Raw genomic sequence first — 18,882 nt, 5'->3', positions numbered from 1 at the left:
TTTTGCTTCATGTTCATTGTGGTTTGCTTTTTTCTGTAGGGAATTTATACTCAGAAGAGGGCAGACCCAAAAAAGGTCAAGGAAGAAGTAGTGGATTTTGCACGTTTCAAGTGGCCTTTGCTGTTTTCTCGGTTTTATGAAGCCTTCAAATTCTCAGGTGAGTCAGTAGAGCACATCCCCAGAGCACCAGATGCTCTAAAGCAAAAGGAAGGAGAGATGGGGATTCCAGAGACAAGAAGGGGACCATCCAGCTGGTCTTTTTGGACACATTATTTTTTGTTGCATCCTGATTAGCAATGGCTCAGGCTTTGGGTCTGCCACTATTTCTCTCCCTTAAAAAACACAGAGCTTTTTGATCATTGCATCCTCCTTTGAAACATTTTCTGTATCCTAAGACCCTTCATGAGCTGATTGAGTGTCTTGTCTTAACCCCAGGGCCAAGCCTGCCTAAAAATGATGTGATTGTAGCTGTCAACTGGACAGGGGTGTACTTTGTGGATGAACAGGAGCAGGTTCTCTTAGAGCTCTCTTTCCCAGAGATCACAGCTGTGTCAAGCAGCAGGTAAGGAGGAATAGACTGCGCTGGCAATTTCACCATAGATCAGTCTTTTTTCAGGTTTTGCCTCTGGATTTCATTATGTTTCATGTTTTTGTCTCCTATAAAAATACATCCCAGAGGAGGAAAGCTACAAGGGCAGAGTTTCACCCTGGCCACCATTAAAGGTGATGAATACACTTTCACCTCCAACAATGCAGAGGATATCCGGGACCTGGTGGTGGCCTTCCTTGAAGGACTAAGGAAACGATCCAAGTATGTGGTCACTCTCCAAGACAACCCAAATCCAGGCAAGTAAATAGCCCAGCTCAGTGGTAAACATAATATTCCTGAGGAATTTGGAAAAAAAAAAAGCAACAGTTCTAACCAATGGTTGGGTTTTTTGCAGTGGGAGAAGAATCTGGCTTCCTCAGCTTCCTTAAAGGAGACCTGATAGTTCTGGACCAGGACACAGGAGAACAAGTGATGAACTCGGGGTGGGCTAATGGGTTCAATGAACGGACCAAGCAGAGAGGGGATTTCCCAACTGATTCCGTCTATGTCTTGCCTACCGTTACCATGCCTCCGTTGGAGATCGTGGTAAGCAGTCTTACGAATTGCACACCTTGGTACAATGTCCAGGGAAGTCAAAGCCTTCATGGACTGCTTAGATCTGGCCCAAGTCCCCCTGAACGTAAGGCAGAAACCAAAGAGGATGAGAGAGGTGACAAGTTGTCCAAGGCAGAAGTGATCTCAGCCTTTCTTCTTATCTTGGCACTTAGGACGCCACAAATTTGTGACTTGGAATGTCCATGAATTGTGCTAAATCCTTTCAGCTGGCCTGGCTGCTTAAAGGTGTGTTTGTGGTTGGAGGGAACTGCTACATTCACATGTGGAGCTGTAGGTTCCAGAGCACATTTTCTTCCTTAGGAAGTGATCAACACTATGGAAATACTTGTTATTCCTTGCATCAGTGACTGAGAATGGTACAGAGAAATGATAACTGCACAGTTCTAACTGACTGTTAACAGGAATTGATGGAATATTCTCATTTTCACTGTTCTTGTTTTGTATCTGCTTCCTCTCTTTGAATACATCAGATACCAGGTAACAGAGAGTTTTTCATCCCACAGGCCCTGGTCACAATGACCCCTGACCAACGACAAGATGTTATCAGAACCTCTCAGATGGCAGTTTCAGACAGTGAAGAAAGAGTAAAGCCATACACCTTGGAGGAATTTTCCTACGATTATTTTAGGTGATTTTTTTAGCCATTCTCAAAAATTATAGGAGTCCATCTGCAGGTAACTTGGGAATCAGGAAAATTTTCCTACTGGGAAAAACTCTGAATACCCCATTGTGTGACTTTGTACAACTGCGACCTGTGGTTCAGGTCATGGCATTTGAGCTGCAGGTTTTCCACAGACAAGGTTTTATAAAAGATTTCTTCTCAGCAGAGGTGTAGCAATTTGAAATTTAATATTACATGGGAGGATGTTCTTAAGGCTATATAGGCATTTTCATCTCAGCTTCAAAAATTTAAATGTGCACCACTGCTGAATGCAGCTGACCAAAGCTCCCACTTCTGTTTGGATGGGCTGGCAATCCAAACAGGCAGATCAGATCCTCTGAGATGTCTTCCCCTTGTCAGGCTTATACTGGTAGGTGATATTCTTTCAGTGTGGCTGCCTGACCATTCATTGCCATCATCCTTCCTGTGGCTAGAAGCTTTTAGGGGTGGGGTAGGTGATTGTGGTGTCATTAATGGAGTAGGGTCTACAAGAGACTCTTCTGAGCCATAGGAGAGTACAAGTGGTTCTCTTTGAGCGGAGCTTGACCTGGATACTTGCTAAATCGTGATGTCCCTTTTGATGTAAGAGTTCATTAGCCAGGTGCTGTGAGCAACCGTCCTAGGTGAAACATTGGCCATAAGCTGTTCCTATTATCCCTGTAATCTCTCCATCTCTTGCTTTGTATTTGCCACCAGACCACCTCCAAAACACACCCTCAGCCGGGTCATGATCACCAAGAGCCGTGGAAAGGACAAGCTGTGGTGTTACACCCGCGAGCCCATCAAACAGCCACTGCTGAAGAAGATCCTGGGCAGTGAGGAGCTGTCCCAAGAAGCCTGTATGGCCTTTATTGATATCCTTCCTCTGCTTGGGAGTCCCCTTGGGCAACAGGTCTGACAGGCAAAGAGCTGAACTGGCTCTTTAGGGCTCCAAGCAAAGCCCAAAGAAAGGTTTGAGGTTCCTCTTAAGGGCTGTGGGACCATGCCACAGGCTTGGAAATGGGTCTGCGCCACAAATCTGTACCTTAAGCATCCTTGAAATCTGACGCATGTCTACTTCTTAATCAGTGAGGATTCAGAGACCAGTTATTGAGTCCTGCTGGTCCACACACACTGACACTGTTCTGTCTTGGTTCAGCTGACTCTCTTCCAAATGCACCTGCTGTGGATGGCCACAGCCCTCATCAGTCCACATGGCCTGGGGAAAGAGTTTGATGCTGAATCTATTCCTTTGCAGCCACTTCTGTAGTCATGTGTAGGATGTCTTTAACAACATCATCAACAGAGGGCCTTCACCAAATATCCCAATTAGCTCATCCTTAACTCCTACCTCCCACCTGTGCTGAAATATATGGGTGACTACCCATCCAAAAGGACCCGCTCAGTCAATGAGCTGACAGACCAAATATTTGAAGGTGCCTTGAAAGCCGAACCCCTAAAGGATGAAATCTACTGCCAGACCCTCAAGCAGCTCACAGACAACCACATCAAGTAAGAGCTCTTTGTTCCACTTGGCCCAAATGTACTAGACTGTGTTGGGCAAAGCAGATCTGAAGTGTCCGTGCCACGAGTGATTTTCTTTTCCTCCTGGGTCTCTTCTTGTGCAGATACAGTGAAGAGAAAGGCTGGGAGCTGTTGTGGTTGTGTACAGGCCTTTTCCCTCCGAGTAACATCCTCCTGCCCCATGTCCAGAGGTTCCTGCAATCCCGGAAACATCACCCCTTGGCAGCAGACTGCATCCAGAGACTCCAGAAAGCCTTGAGGTATGGCACTGAAAGACCTCCTAGTCCTGACTGTACCACAACTTCCAAATATGTGTGAAAAAATACAAGTGGGAGATACTTTGGTGTCTGGGGGCACAGTGAAAGCTCACAGCCTCTCTCTGTTCCACCAAACTGATTAAAAGGGACGTTGGGTTTCTGATAAGCAGTGCAGAAAATAGAAATAATCAACTTCATCCAGATCCATTTCAGTTACTTTCTTCTTTTTTGGAAGAAAAATAATATTAAGAAAATGGCTGAAGTTACTCAAAAGGATATGCATTAAAAGGGGAAGATTTAAAAAGGATTCTTGCTATGATGATGCTGTGACACTTGCCACCTCCTGTTTTGCAGGAACGGATCCAGAAAATACCCACCCCATCTGGTAGAAGTGGAAGCCATTCAACACAAAACGACCCAAATTTTCCACAAGGTTTACTTCCCTGATGACACTGATGAGGTAAATGGGGGAGAAGGAAATTCTTTTCTGTCAGGATGGTTGTCAACTTTCTTATTCTCAAAAATCTCAGAAGAGGCTAATATTGGTTCTGATTCAGAAAAGCTCAGCCTTTCCAGAAGCCTCTGGGCCAAAGCGTAACAAGGAAGATCCATCCTTGTCTACTCAGATTTGTTGTGAGCTGTGTTTTTCAAGACATGGGTGCTTTGCTGGTGTTCACTGGAGGCTTTAGAGTATGAGTGCAGAAAGAGGGAAACTGGATGGGCTTATCCATTCACTCACAGTAGCTCACAGGCCTTGGCTCTCAGTTATTTGGAGTATAACCAACAGATATTGCCCACCCAACAATACCCAAAGGGGTACCATGATGGGCCCCCTTGGGAAATGAGCAGAATATTGCAGCACTGGCAAGTAGGTGACTGAAATTATCCCCTCTGACCTGAGATGACACAGAAATGATACCTGCACTCAGGAAGCTCTCACTAAGCATCTTACATGCTGGTAAGGCAGCTGGTCATATTGATGCCAGAGCAGATAGGCATGTCCTTGCAGATACTGCTGTCTCACCTACTGGTTGGTCTTCCTATGAGGCTCACATCTCTCTCTTCCCTCATACGCCTGGGTACAACTAAATTTCTGTATTTCCAAGTGGGTTTATTTGTAAAACAATCCACACCAATGGAAGGAAAAGGATGATTCCTCTGCAGCAGCTGGGAGTGCCCTTGTTTATCTGTAAAGGAGAGCTGAGGGAACTCTTGGGGTTTCTCATCACTTTGAATATTTTTTCCTGCATGACCAGCACTGAGCATGACACTACTTCATACACATGCATCTGTGTGAGAGCCAATAGGAGGAGGATGTGGGGATTTCTACACTTGGATGGGTTTGCTGTGATCTGTTTGGCCATGGAAGTCACCAGGTGGAGAGAGTGGCATCATTCCAGTACAACATACATCTGCACTGGTGGGGTGCTGAGCATTAGCAGCGCTGAACCCCAAATCAGACTCTTGTGGGATGTGGAACGTGGGTCCTGGTAGTTTGGTAGTTCAGTGGTGATCAGAAGCTTAAGTTCCTTGAACTGCTATGAGCTGAATCTCATTAAGTGGGCAGAGCAGAACTGAGGCAATGTAAATGCTGAGCACAGCTCAAAAGGCAAAACCAGAATTGGAATGTGCATACAAATGGGACAGACCTTTAAACATCCCATGCTTTAGATATCCACAAAACAGGAATCATTTCCCCTCTATTCAGCTATCTAGAAACCAGGCATCTGGCTTAGACCTAGTCTAAGCCAGGCATCTGACTTCCTCATCATCACTGGAGAGACAGGACAAATCAGCCTGGAGATCTCTCACTCTGTCTTTCCCACCCCTCTTTCCTCAAGCCAATAGTTCTGACACTTCACTGTTAGATCAGAAAAATCTCTTGCATTGCATGGGGAGCTCTAGATAAGCCAGCACAGAATATAGATACAGCATCACAAAGCGCAGTGGTACAGCAGTAGCATGACAGAGCTTCTGCAGACATCCCTTCAATGCCCAGAGTCCCAGTCCACAGTGTCACTGATTTCACTGGTGGTGGGCATCTAAACCCCTTTGTGGACATCTAAACTCCTTTGTGCATGTGCACCTGGAGGTCCTCAAAGAGAGCAAAAAGTGGAAATTAACCCTTAGATGGCAGTGGTGATCTTCCTCTCTTTGTAGGCATTTGAAGTGGAATCCAGCACGAAAGCCAAGGACTTCTGCCAGAACATCTCCAACAGGCTGCTCCTGAAGTCCTCTGAGGGCTTCAGCCTCTTTGTCAAAATCTCCGACAAGGTGAGTGACCCACCCAGGGGCTGAGGTAGCCCTGAGTTACCCAGGACAACCTGCATGCCAGTAGGTACACATTGCTGGAGCCAGAGCCATGTGGTGAGAAGCATTTCTCTGCAAGCTGTGTGGCATTCCTAAGTCAGATCTGACCTGATGCAGGTGAGGTTTGCAGTCCCACAGCCCTGACTTACAGCAGTCACCCCAAAGGACTTAAAGCACAGACAGGCAAAGCTCTCCTAGCCTGTTCCTGAGTTGGGTTTATAAGAAAGGACTAAGTAAGAAAAATGTGCAGCTTAAAGCTGCCTCTAGTAACTGGGAGAAATCTATGGAGATAGTCATCAGGAAGGGAAAAGAAGGGTTGTAGTGAAACAAGTTGCAATAAGGAGTAAGTGGTGAAATTAGAGACAGAGCCTGAAGCAAGGTGCTGGCATTGGCTTTCTCACATCAGCAGTTCATAACACATCAGTGTAAGAAGTGCAAAGCAGTGAGCACAACCACAGGAGATGGGCTGGGCAATGGCCAACCCTGCCTGTGGAGTCCTGCCACTTGTTTGGGGCACCTCAATATAAGAAGAAAATAAAGCTGTTAGAGAGGGCTATTACAATGGTGAAGGTCCTTGAGGGGAAGGTGTGTGAGGAGCAGCTGAGGTCACTTGCCTTGTTCAGCCTGGAGAAGAGGAGACTGAGAGGAGACCTCATTGCAGTCTGCAACTTCCTCGTGAGGGGAAGAGATCTGATCTCTTCTCTGGGGTGATCAGTGATGGGACTCAAGGGAATGGCGTGAAGCTGTGTCAGGGAACATTTAGGTTGGATACTAGGAAAAGGTTCTTCACACAAAGGGTGGTTTGGCACTGGAGCAGGCTCCCCAGAGAGGTGGTCATGGCACCAAGCCTAACGGAGTTCAAGGAGTATTTGTACAATGCTCTCAGGCACATGGTGTGATTCTTAAAGATATCCTATGCAGGGCCAGAAGATGGACTTTGATGATCTTTCTGGGTCTCTTCCAACTCAGGATATTCTGTGATCCTACTGTATGACTTACTTGCTCAGCCTTTGTGACTGTGTGCTGTGTCCCTCAGGTCATCAGTGTCCCGGAGGGAGATTTCTTCTTTGACTTTGTGAGACACCTGACAGACTGGATAAAGAAAGCAAGACCAGCAAAAGATGGTAATGATGATTTTTTTTCCCAGCATGGGTCACACACAGCCTTCCTACTGCCCTCCATCCCTTTCAAACGAGATTGACCACATAGTCTGCCACAAGTATTGGAACAGGCTGTTCACAGCAGTGGTGGAATCGCTGTCCTCTAGTGTTCAAAAAAATGTAGGTGTGGTGCTTAGGGACATGGCTTCATGGTGCTCCTGGCAGTGTTTAGGTTAATGGTTGGACTCAGTCTTATAGGTCTTTTCCAACCTCAGTGATTCTGTGATCCTGTGATCTGTTGGGCCACACTGATGGGAGTGGTGCTCTCTGCACCATCCCTGGGGACATCACCTGGGAGGTGATCCATCCAGGAGCAGTAAAACCTCTGCTCCAAGGCTCTTCCTGGCCCCTGTGAGAAGCACCTGCTTGAGACCATCTCTCCAGGCAGTGCCTGCAGGAAGGTTTCAGTGATGAGATTCATGTCACCTCACTGACCACATCCAAAGTGGAACTGGCTGCAGCTCTGCTGAATTTACCAGTGGCTGTAAGACACAGGTGCCTCCAGGGTACAACTCCTCTGTCCTGTGTTAGGCATGGGTGCTATCAATGAATTACAGTTGTGCGAGTGAACCCAGACACTTTTCCCACCTTATTAAAGCCTTACATGGCAGTGACGTGGTTTGTTCTGCAAAGTCAGAGCCCAGTTGGCCTGGTGAATGCCCCTGTCCCTGCAGGCTGTGATGGCACATGGGCACTGCTGGATGCAGACACCGATTCCCAGCTGATACTCACACCAGCTGTTATGTTTGCTTCACTTGCACAGGTATAGTGCCTTCCCTCACCTACCAAGTGTTCTTCATGAAAAAACTGTGGACCAACACAACGCCTGGAAAAGACTCGATGGCAGACTCAATCTTCCACTATTACCAGGTGCGCCAGGACTCTGCAGTAGCAATGGAGACTTGGGATGGATTAGGAGCAGGTTGCAAAGGCTTGTCCATCTGCAGATGTTCCCAGGCAACAGCCTCTTAGCCAGGGGCCTGGATACCTCCACAAACTCCATTTAGCATGTGAGGGTGAAGGTGCACAGACATGCTCTCTATCTTTCTGCTGTTCTTTCCTCCGTGCAGGAGTTACCAAAGTACCTGCGTGGCTACCACAAGTGCTCACGGGAAGAGGTCCTGCAGCTGGCAGCTCTCATCTACCGGGTCAAGTTTGAGGATGACAAGTCCTATTTCCCCAGCATCCCCAAACTCCTGAAGGAGTTGGTGCCTCAGGACCTCATCCGGCAGCTCTCTCCAGATGACTGGAAAAGGGTAAACCAGCAGCTTGATTCCTAGACCAGGCCTGGCTGGGAGATGCCCAGTCTCTCAGGTGACTTGTCCAACATTCAGTGTTGAAGTTGGACTACCAAAATCAGTGACACCTGGTCCTTCTGGAGCCTTACCAGAGCTTCAGCTTCCCTGGCACCACTTACAGGAGAGATTGTACATGCATGTTCACATACACATGCCTTGCCCTGGGTTTTCTTGGACTGAGACTGGCTGTACTGGTGGATGCAAAGCCAGATGGAAACATGCTAAGAGATGTTCTTGTGAAGAGGTGGTCTGTCATTTAATGCAAACTACTGAGTAAAGGGTAAATTCTTCTTGCTTTACACAGGGAGAGCTGTGGCACAGGTGCAAACAGGTCTAGCCTTAAAATATTAGAAGTATCTCACTGCCAAGAAATAGTCCAAAAAGTGCTTTCTGTTTCCTATCTGATATCAGGATCTCTGGGCTGAAGGTCTCTCAGTCTTTTCTGCTGCATAAATTGGATAATCACAATTTATAATCTCTTTAATGGAGTCACCAGCTCAGCTTATTTAAAAAGGACCTACCTTGGCTCCAGGCCCTGCTCCAGTGACCAGCCAGCATATTTTTGAAGTGTTATTGGAACAGAGGCTAGAATCAAACATCAAGGTCAGGTTGGGCAGGACCCAGAGCAAGCTGGTCTAGTGGAAGGCAGCCCTATCCACTGCAGGAGAGCTGGGCTAGATGACTTTTCAAAGGTCCCTTCCAATCGAAACTCTTCTATGAGTCTGTCGTTGTGGAACTGATGCTCCTTTCCTGCAAACATCCCTGGTGCCAGGTACTGCAAACCCTCCGTCTCTGTTGTGTTCTCTGTTGCAGTCCATCGTGGCATACTACAACAAACATGCAGGCAAAACAAGAGAAGAAGCCAAGCTTGCCTTTCTAAAGATTATCTTCAAGTGGCCTACATTTGGATCAGCATTCTTTGAAGTGAAGGTACCTGCCCTGGGGGTTCTCTGGCAGCTTTTATCCAAGATCAGGAGCCCTGTACCACAGAGGGGTTCCAGATCTGAACCAGACTGGGACAATCCTGATGAAACAGGGAAGAATGTAATACTCTTAACTGGAAATGTGCAAACACACTCGTTCATTGCTGCTCTGCCTTTTTACCCAGACAGAAGCATTGTAGAGCTTCAGCATATCTCAGTCATTGGGGCTGTTCCCACAGCTGTGCTGCTGAACACACAAGAGCTCTTCTCTGTTTTACCAAGGCAAAGGGGAACCTGTTTTTTTTCCCAAGGGATGTGTCTGTACCCACCACAAACCAAATCCAGACCACCCACCATGGCACTACAGTTGCATCAAGGACAGTAGAAGCCAGTGCTGTCAGGAGAAGACAGGGAGAGAGGAAACAGGAACGGGTCTGATTTTGCTTGACACATCCCCTAACCAGTTCACCTCTTTTCCAACAGCAAACTACAGAGCCAAATTATCCAGAAATCCTTCTAATTGCCATCAATAAGCATGGAGTCAGCCTCATTGATCTCAAAACCAAGGTAAGCAAAACTTGGGCATTCACCAGATGCTCCTGAGCCCAGTCCCCAAGCCCTCACAGAAGACATCCTAAAGAGTGTGTTGTTCAGTAGTTAGAGAGTTCTCTTTAAGCCAGGTTAGAAAGGCTGGATAGACAGAAAATTTTCTGGAGGCAGAAATTCACTGTTGCACAGAGCCAGCCCAGACTTTTTCAACAAAATGTGGATTGAGAGCATCAACTATTAGGGCCCTGTGCCTGGAGGATGCACACACTCCTTCCTTAATCCTTTCACAGGCAATAGGACAGGAGTTGGAGTAAATGAGATCCTACTAGTTACTTCCAACACCTGCATGGCCATTCTATTGTAGCAGTCCTCCACAAGCTCTGGAGGATCTGGAGTCTTGATCTCACTGCCATTCCCATGAGTCTCACACTAGACATCCTTGGCCTGCTGTGATGGAAAGTGAACAGGGACAATGAGAAGTGTCCACAGCCCCTCATGGAAGTTGAGGTTCTCTTGCATGTTGAGTGTCAGTTTTGTGTTCCCACCAGGATATTCTCATCACTCACCCCTTCACCAAGATCTCCAACTGGAGCAGTGGCAACACGTATTTCCACATAACCATTGGCAACTTGGTGAGAGGAAGCAAGCTGCTCTGTGAGACCTCCCTGGTAAGAAGCATTAAAGATTAGACCAAATCCTGACTTTGGATTTGGCAGCAAATTGTGTCTCAGGAATTCTCTGGGCTGAAAGTGGTCTCTCAGAAGAGCCGCTGATACAATTTTTTTCTTCTGAATTTCCCATGGCTCTGCTCAATGATTCAAGGCTCTCACTTGGTCCATCATCCAACTAACAAGCAAGCCTATGGTGCTTGGGATGTTTCTGTGTCAGGAGCATGAGTGATTGCTCCCTATAACTGGACTGAAAACACATTAAAGCTGATATGGGCTCAAGGGGTACTCCTGAGCTCTTTAACCAATACCATTTACCCAGCTTGTCCCTAGTAACAATCACAGCAATAAACCTTCTCCTAGACTATCTTAAACCCAAAGCACAAAGGATAAAAATTCCTTTTGGTTTGTTACTAATCTGAGGCATTCAGTAGTTTGTTGGCCATTTGAAAATTTATGTCCTATCCAAAGCCCCCTATGTCCTCAGCCTCAGAAGCATCCTGGGACAGGGAGCTCCTTCATCTCAAAGTTGCAAATTATGTTTGGACAGTGTTTTTTGTGGTGGTGACATTTCACCCAAGGAAAATGGTGGAATAGGTCAAAATGTACCTGAAAATTTGGCTTACACTGGCAAGGCAAGAACTGGTAGCCAGTGTGTTCAGGAGGCTCAAACCAGAGACTGTAAGCTGTGCTCTGGAGGCTGGTAACATCTTCCCTCTCCTCCTCAGGGGTACAAGATGGATGATCTTTTGACCTCGTACATCAGCCAGATGCTAACAGCCATGAGCAAACAGAGGAGTGCAAAGGGTAGCAAGTGAACTGCAAGAAGCCACTGGCACATGGTCATGGGGCTAATTCACCAGCTGAGGGCTGTGGGATACCCGTGCAGCTGGGCAAGAAACTTTGCCTCCCAGATGTGGAAGATGAGCCGAACACCATCAGGGAGTTCAATGGACTCTGACCTTGAGGGCTCCAATCCCACCTCCCCTTCCAGCGAAGATGACTATCTCTGACCTCCTACTCACCTTCCTCACCCTGCATCCCAACTCAATCCTGCACCTCAAAGATTTCCAGGGGACACCACTGCTCTCGGAGAGTGACCAAGGCAAAGACACTCCAGCAGGAGGTCACAAAGGCTCTTGGATGAGGATTTTTGTGTGTGTGTGTGTCTGTGTGTGTGTGTGGCTTGCTTTGTTTTCATTTGTTGCTCTTTTCTTAAATATGAGAGCTGTTAGGATGCTAACATGTTTTTGGTGAAGTTCTGGGAATTTCAGGTTTGAAGAAGAATAAGTGAGCCCTAACCCATGCTGGAAAGATGTCCAGTGAACACTGCAGGGCTTGTTTTTTAGTCATTACAAAAGAATGCACTGTGTTCTTAAGATGTACAGAAAGAAAAAGCAGGCAGGGAGGAGCACATTTTAACTAGGAATCAGAATAAACAAACTACTGATCGAACAGGCTAGTGTACTAAAGTCCTATCCGTGCAATGCTGGAAATATTTAAAGAACAAATTTTAAAGTTTTGTTTCTTCTTCTATTTATTTTTTAAAATATTAAAAAGGAAAAAAATCCTGTATTTCGTGCCGGTATCTGGATGCTGACCTGCAGAACAAACCCTTGCCCAGAGACTCCCCAAGAGCCATGACTGACAGAGGCTGAGTAAGGCACATCTTTCTCAACCTAAGGGCTCAGCTGGAAGTGATGCTTGGAAAATTAATTAATTCCTTTTGCTCCCTGTGTCCAGACAAATTAACCTTGACTTTTGCTGCAAACTTCAATATGGATATAGGAGTTTTGAACACCCCATGTTTGGAAGACTGAAGCTAAGCCTGTGTTGGGCTGTAATTCAAACATTACCTTGGCCATCGGGTTCGTACCAGCTGACGATTTTATTGTGGTTTGTGTGTGTGTTTCTGTGTAAAGCAGCTCTTCATGAGTCCTAGCTGGACCTGAACCACTCACAGAAGGGCAGACCCTTGACTTTGGTGGTCTTGTCTCCATCTTTGATTGGCTGTACTCATCTGCTGGCTGTTTGTCTCATCTGCCACCCAATGCCACACAGTGCAGACCAGCCCACTTTGGAGCAGAGACGGGACCTGCTGGCAGAGAGGAGGCTGAAACCACGTTGTGTCTGGGAGGATGCAGGGAGAGAAGCCTGGGGGGGGTGCCTTTCCAAAATCCAGGCTTCAAAGACATGGCTGGATGTGGGGTATCAAGAGAGGGGACAATTGTCACAAAGATCTGTTGTTGTTGTAACCACACTGAGTGGATCTCAGTAGATATTGAGGCCTCTCTTGTTCCTGTGCATTGGGCTGGGTTTGACTGCTTTTGTACAAGTCCATATTGTGGGGTGTCACACGCTGCTCTGTTAAGCTCAGCTGAGCTCAGGTCTGCAGCACCATGGTGTGCCAGGCAGAATTGGCAGCCTACCAGACCTCGAGGACTGTGACGTTCAAGTGGGATGGAGCAGTGACTTATGACTTTGGTTGCTCCATCAAAGAGAATGAGAGGCTGCATGGAGACACCCACCATCCAGACAGGGCTGCTAGGAGATCCCCTTCCTCCATTATCCCCTACCCAAAGCACTCTGGTGAAGGGAGTATGGTTACACCAAGGCTGCATTGGGAACCCAGCTGCCTTCTCACCATCCATCTCTGACATTTCTCTCCCTTCCCCAGCTGCCATGATCCAGCTGTCCCAGGGATCCCACTTGTCCTTAGACACATGCCTATCATCTCCACACCATCACTGCTTTTTCTGAGTCTCCAGCTATCCCTGCCACCCATTGCACACTCAGCAGACATTGCAGCACAGCAGTGTTTTCCAGAGCTGTCCTGGGTCATCTTTCCCCTGCCACCACCCTCCACTTACAGCTCTGTTGGCATCCCATGCACCCCATAATTTTGGGCAGGGCTGGGACTCTGTGTGTGTACCTGTGTGTCTTATGTATTAGCATCTGCTGGCCTCTTTGTATTCACACCAAGCAATGTAACATGAAAAAACATGTGTCCAAGTGAAATACTCCAATTAAAAAGCATCAAGTGGCTTGTGGGAGGCTGTTCTGCACTGTGCAGTCATGGTGACATCTCCAGGGGAGGGGTGGGATCAGGGCTTCCAGGTTCTTGTTGTGGACAAGACTTCTCCTTGCACTGTGCAATTCCTGATGAGAGCAATTCCTGATTGTTCCATCAAGGGGGAACAAACCATCAGTGTACCTAGACTGGAAATTGATTGAAATCTTTTCTTTTGGTAAAAAAAACCACTGAAGTCCATTGCTTGTCCTCTTTGACAAGGGCTGAATCTTCCACTCAAGTTCTGAGCTTAATCACTGCATGTAGAAGTGTTGGGTGAAAGGTCTGTGCGTGGGAGTCAGACGACCTGTCATGTGCTTAACAAGGTGCCAGACCTTGCTAGCTGTGAAGCAACAAAAATAGTAGCTGAGATGCGACAGTGTAAAACATTAAAGGAAACCACAGGTCTAAGTGGCCAGGCTCTGCCTAGGCAAAGCTTCTGAGGATGAGGAGGGTGAGTACAGGTAGAGTTACCCTGTGCATACTGGCCAAGCAGCAGCTAGATAACATGGATCAAAGAGCGTTGAGGTGGCTTTTCCCAATGTACATTACAGGCAGCGGTTGGGGAACCACAGCCAAGTCCCTCACTTGAACACCAAGGCACAGGCTGAGGAGCCCATGGTGCACACCACACTTAACCCACACACACTCCCCACCTCCTACTTTTATTGCTCACATTCCCTACGTGAGTGGTACCCATGAAAAGTTAGGAACCATCTATGTATGCAGGGCAGGGGGAGGGGGATATAACACCATCCACTCCCCATATTTCATAGATCTGGAGCTGCTCTACAACAATTCATCAGCCCTTTAGCCTTTTTCCAAAAGAGGATCTTCCTTTTTCACATTTCTAGCCTCCAAAATACTCCAAAATTACAACTTGGAAATGTTTGGGTGCTTCTCAGCACAGATGTAACTCTGAAACTTAATGCTGCCCTCTCATTTGTGATCACTTCATTTAACAAAAGGCTCACATATAAGAAATATCTGTAGTCTAGATCAGGTAAAGACTACTGTATTTTTTCCCCTTCCCAGTTTGCAGAAATAAGAACAAAACAGGATAGGAGAGATAAAATGTATTTAAAACATCACTTGCAATTTACAAAAAAACATATTATTTCTTCAAGTAGAAAGATATGGCTTAAACCTGAGAGATGTTTACATCTCCCTTAAAGAGCAGCCACTATGTGCCAGCAGCCACTGGGAGAAATGAAAATTGGAATAAATCCCAGGCTGTAGTAAAGGTGTACAGACCTTCCCAAAGGAAAAGCAAACACTTGGTGGAACCAATTCACACACAGCTCCATCCTTCTGAAGAAAAGTGGTTCTTACAGGTCATAGTCCCAGTAGCTACATGGCCAAGACACCGAAAAGTCCTTCAGCCCCCACATGCCCTCGCCCACAGACAAGGGGAGGAGATTGTCCTGTTAGGCTCTGTGGCAGGGCAAGAGTGGGGAAAAGGAAAACCAAAGTTGCCCCTACCTCTGTTACAGAAAGATACCGATTGTAATGAGCCAGCCAGCAGCACCTGACCATCGTGGTGGGGATAGTGTGCTCTTGGGGATGGAGGACACCTGCAAGGGGGGAGGATGGGAGGTAGTGTGTGGAGAAGAGGCTGGTCTGATACGAGAAATCTGGGCACCTGAGAACGAGGAGGTCCGGAGGATGCTCAGATCTTTGCAGCATGTGTGGAAACAGGGCTTATGCACAGCAGGAATGATTGCCCTGTGGGATGCCAGTGGTCTCGAGTAAATGGTGGCTCCCATGTGGTTGCTGCATCTCACCATAACACACAGTTTTCTTCATGGCTGCAACTCCATCTGCGCTCTCCTGTACCCCAAGGATCCCTGACAGGCATGGGAATGTGAGAAAAGCTGTAGGAGAGGAAGGTTGGTGCTCATCTCCAGCAGGGCCATGAAGGCAAATGTCTCCTCCTCACCAGGTAGATCTGAGCCCCCACCAGCCTGGTCTCCCCGGCCTCATGGAGATGGCAGGTCCGTGTCCCCTCTCTGCCCATGTCAGGCCAGGACGGCAGGCATGTTGCTGAGCTCTGGAAAAGGAGACACAGTGAGCTACCAAACATCTGCATCTGTTCTGACAGCCACTGTGAGCAAACAGAACCTGTTTGAAAATGCATGCAGCCCAGGTTGGTCATTTTGTCTGGATGATAGCTGATAGCTCCATGGGTGCAGAAAATGCATGCAGCCCAGCTTGGGTCATTTTGTCTGGATGATAGCTGATAGCTCCATGGGTGCAGAAATGTGGTGTGTGGGAGGGTCCTCAGCCAATCCCACCCTGCCTGGCAGAACCAAGAGTTCTCAGTGCCTCCAGAGTCTCTTTTCACAGCATAGCAGAGTAATGAGTATTGGAGGGGACATTTGGAGGTGTCTGCCCCAGTCTCTGCTTGAAGCAGGGCCAATTGGATTGAGCTGCTACAGGGTCTGGGGCTGAGATAACCCAGACTGCATCCTTCCTCATAACCTTCCTTACTTAAGTATGGACACTTCCATATTTAAAGTATGGACACCCACCACCAACCCACCCATCAGGATCTCAGTACTCCCACAGAGACCACCCTGAGCAGGAGGCAGCTGTTCTCCTTGCCCCACTCACCTGTCTTGAATTTGTTGTAGGAGCCACCATTCTCTATCATCGAGTTACTGTCCCCGGCAGGACAGCAGGAGAAATTCTTCTCTCGCCACCTGCATGGGGCAAAGGCACCTGGGTCAGGCTGCTGCCTGCTGTGGTGTTCCTCACAGCCCCCTTCTGCCTTGGACAGCTTTTTCCTACTTTGTGAGGGCAGGTATTTTGGGATTTTCTCAGGTTCTTACTGAGAAAGGACTCAAGTGCATGACTGATGTCTAAGCATCCACACTTCATGTGTGCAGCAGCATTTTGAAGGCAACTTTCTGATTAAGCCCTGTTTTCTAAGCAAGATTTAAGAGCTCCAAACCCCCCAGAATGTTTACAAACACTGGTTCTAAAGCAGCCAGAGAAATTTAAAAACTGTGATTTTGGTGTGTTCATAAACCTGACAAGACCACACAGGGCACTGAGGCACTGCTAATGGCCCTTTGATCCCAGGAGGGCTGGGGATGCCCTTGCTTGGGAAATGCACACAACATGAACATGATCCTGGAGGAGCTGGACATGGGAAGGTCTGATGGTGGTGGTGATGCTTTACAGGGGTGATTGTGTACCTCCCTGAAACCTGTAGCCTTGAAAACAAGGGGAAAGCAGGACCTGAGGAGAGCAGAGCAGGGTAAGAGGGGAAGGAAAGGAAGGAACCACCTTGCCTCGGGGAAAACCGGGACACCCAGCAAAAATTCCCATACAGCTGCTAGTTCATCACTGCCAAACTGCTATTAATTATTTTTTTCACCATCCCAGAGTAATATTAGCACTCCAACCTCTTCCTATGCCAAAGCAAGTCACAGTTAACAGCAGCCCAGAGTGCTCACTCAGGGGCTTCCCAAACTTCCAGAAGTTACTCTTGATACTCACCAGCAGCATCATTGTACTGCCAGCACCCTGCAAAAAAACTCCCCTGGGCTGGCTGCTCTGATCCTCCCACCCACCCATCTGCACCCATCTGAAGAGCTGAGCCCAGCACATCCTGCTTTCCTTGGGCACCACTGGGATGAGGCACAGGCATGATCCTCATACAACTGTGGCAGAGCAGAACATCCAGCAGCCAAACACGACCAGCTGGGGTGAGCCCATTCCATGAACTCCAGAATTCCCAATAATCTTTGACAGAGTGGAAGGAAACAAAATGTGGCCTCTGTGACACAGTCAGACATTTTTCTGTGGGAGGATGGATTTCCTGTGAGAGGATGGATTTCCTGGGGCTCTGGCACGTGCAGAGAGACATGGGATGCTCAAATTTTAACACTGAGAGCTGTCCTAACAAATCAGTCCAATGAAACACTGTCAAATACTAATAAGAGAAAAATCAGTTCCTTTCTCAGCCCAGCAGCTTTGATAATTGGTTTATGTTGCTACTATAAATCTACCAGTTCTCCACTGAATCCTGAGGGCAAACAATGTCTAAGTTGCCAAAATGAAGAGAAAATGAGAGCAAGCAGGAGAAACAGAGAAGTTTTGGGGAACTTTTGGGTCTTTCTTCCCTTTCCAGAAGGGAAGGAAGGGAAGGGAAGGGAAGGGAAGGGAAGGGAAGGGAAGGGAAGGGAAGGGAAGGGAAGGGAAGGGAAGGGAAGGGAAGGGAAGGGAAGGGAAGGGAAGGGAAGGGAAGGGAAGGGAAGGGAAGGGAAGGGAAGGGAAGGGAAGGGAAGGGAAGGGAAGGGAAGGGAAGGGAAGGGAAGGGAAGGGAAGGGAAGGGAAGGGAAGGGAAGGGAAGGGAAGGGAAGGGAAGGGAAGGGAAGGGAAGGGAAGGGAAGGGAAGGGAAGGGAAGGGAAGGGAAGGGAATGTTTTCAAGTGTAGTTTTAACCTTTCAGGTCACCTGAAAGCATTCCTCCTTCCCTCCACCTGGAGCAAAGATCAGGTTAGGATCTTTTAACAGGGCATTAACAACTTGGTAGTTACCACTGCAGAACAAAGATGAGTGTGATGAGGAATGCAGAGGTCATATCTGTCAGGATCCACATGATGCTGTACTGCTGTGGAGTCTGGAAGAAAACAACAGAGGTTGTGTCCACCACTAAGGACCACTGTTCAGCTGCCTGGTTTGCATCTGCTGTAACATCCCTTGGGTGTTTAAAGCACTTGGTGGCACTTCAAAGTGGCCACTCAGCACTGGATGTTGGTGCCAAATCATTCTCCTTCATACAAGCAAGCCTGTTGTGTAGCCAAGAAGATTTTACCATATCACTGTGAATGCCACAGAGACCTCTTGTTTGTAAGGCAGGACTTGCACTTCTCAGCTTCACCCCAAATATAACATCAACTGCTGGCATCTCATTTTCTCTGGAAAAATTGCCCTTTACTGAACACAACAGAGAGCCTGGGGTGGTTCCCACTTCAAGTCTAAGAACATCTGAAGATTCATTCTTACACTGGACCTCCACCCAAACTTAGAATGGACTGAAACACTGCACTTCTCTGGAGGGGAGCATTGTAAAATCTAATTCAAGACTGTGAAGCAGACTATTTAAAGCCCTTAAAGAGACTTAAAGGTGCTTCTTGGCCTTACAGGTTGTCCAAGGCAGAATAACAAACAGAGAAATTATGTGAAAATTCCTCCTAGAAGGAAGGCTTATTTCTGTGGCTGTTTCTCTTGGACTTGCAGAAGAAGACCAAGTTTGACAAGGGCAGTGGACTGCTCTGGAAAAAGAGTAACTTCTGGCATCAGTAAGGT

At 47.4% G+C, this 18,882-nt stretch overlaps 2 protein-coding genes across 2 annotated transcripts in view; one reads left to right on the top strand and one right to left on the bottom strand.

Annotated features, from left to right (window-relative positions):
- The window catches only part of MYO7A (myosin VIIA), a 99,383-nt gene extending 85,839 nt beyond the window's left edge, over positions 1–13,544 (top strand). Inside the window, exons 35-51 of the mRNA XM_036389421.1 lie at positions 40–157; positions 436–562; positions 677–846; positions 945–1,135; positions 1,669–1,793; positions 2,523–2,680; positions 3,164–3,317; positions 3,434–3,589; positions 3,941–4,046; positions 5,747–5,860; positions 6,933–7,020; positions 7,820–7,926; positions 8,127–8,312; positions 9,168–9,284; positions 9,761–9,844; positions 10,375–10,494; positions 11,223–13,544. Coding sequence (XP_036245314.1) covers positions 40–157; positions 436–562; positions 677–846; positions 945–1,135; positions 1,669–1,793; positions 2,523–2,680; positions 3,164–3,317; positions 3,434–3,589; positions 3,941–4,046; positions 5,747–5,860; positions 6,933–7,020; positions 7,820–7,926; positions 8,127–8,312; positions 9,168–9,284; positions 9,761–9,844; positions 10,375–10,494; positions 11,223–11,312 — 2,211 coding nt within the window. The 3' untranslated portion in view covers positions 11,313–13,544. The remainder of the gene's footprint in view (positions 1–39; positions 158–435; positions 563–676; positions 847–944; positions 1,136–1,668; positions 1,794–2,522; positions 2,681–3,163; positions 3,318–3,433; positions 3,590–3,940; positions 4,047–5,746; positions 5,861–6,932; positions 7,021–7,819; positions 7,927–8,126; positions 8,313–9,167; positions 9,285–9,760; positions 9,845–10,374; positions 10,495–11,222) is intronic.
- A 1,081-nt stretch (positions 13,545–14,625) lies between these two features.
- The window catches only part of GDPD4 (glycerophosphodiester phosphodiesterase domain containing 4), a 39,186-nt gene continuing 34,929 nt past the window's right edge, over positions 14,626–18,882 (bottom strand). Inside the window, exons 14-16 of the mRNA XM_036383419.1 lie at positions 18,111–18,193; positions 16,178–16,266; positions 14,626–15,614 (exon numbers count right to left, since the gene is read on the bottom strand). Coding sequence (XP_036239312.1) covers positions 15,583–15,614; positions 16,178–16,266; positions 18,111–18,193 — 204 coding nt within the window. The 3' untranslated portion in view covers positions 14,626–15,582. The remainder of the gene's footprint in view (positions 15,615–16,177; positions 16,267–18,110; positions 18,194–18,882) is intronic.

This window comes from Molothrus ater, chromosome 2 (assembly GCF_012460135.2).
Source record: "Molothrus ater isolate BHLD 08-10-18 breed brown headed cowbird chromosome 2, BPBGC_Mater_1.1, whole genome shotgun sequence".
NCBI lineage: Eukaryota > Metazoa > Chordata > Aves > Passeriformes > Icteridae > Molothrus > Molothrus ater.
This window is presented reverse-complemented; position numbering and strand designations above follow the sequence as displayed.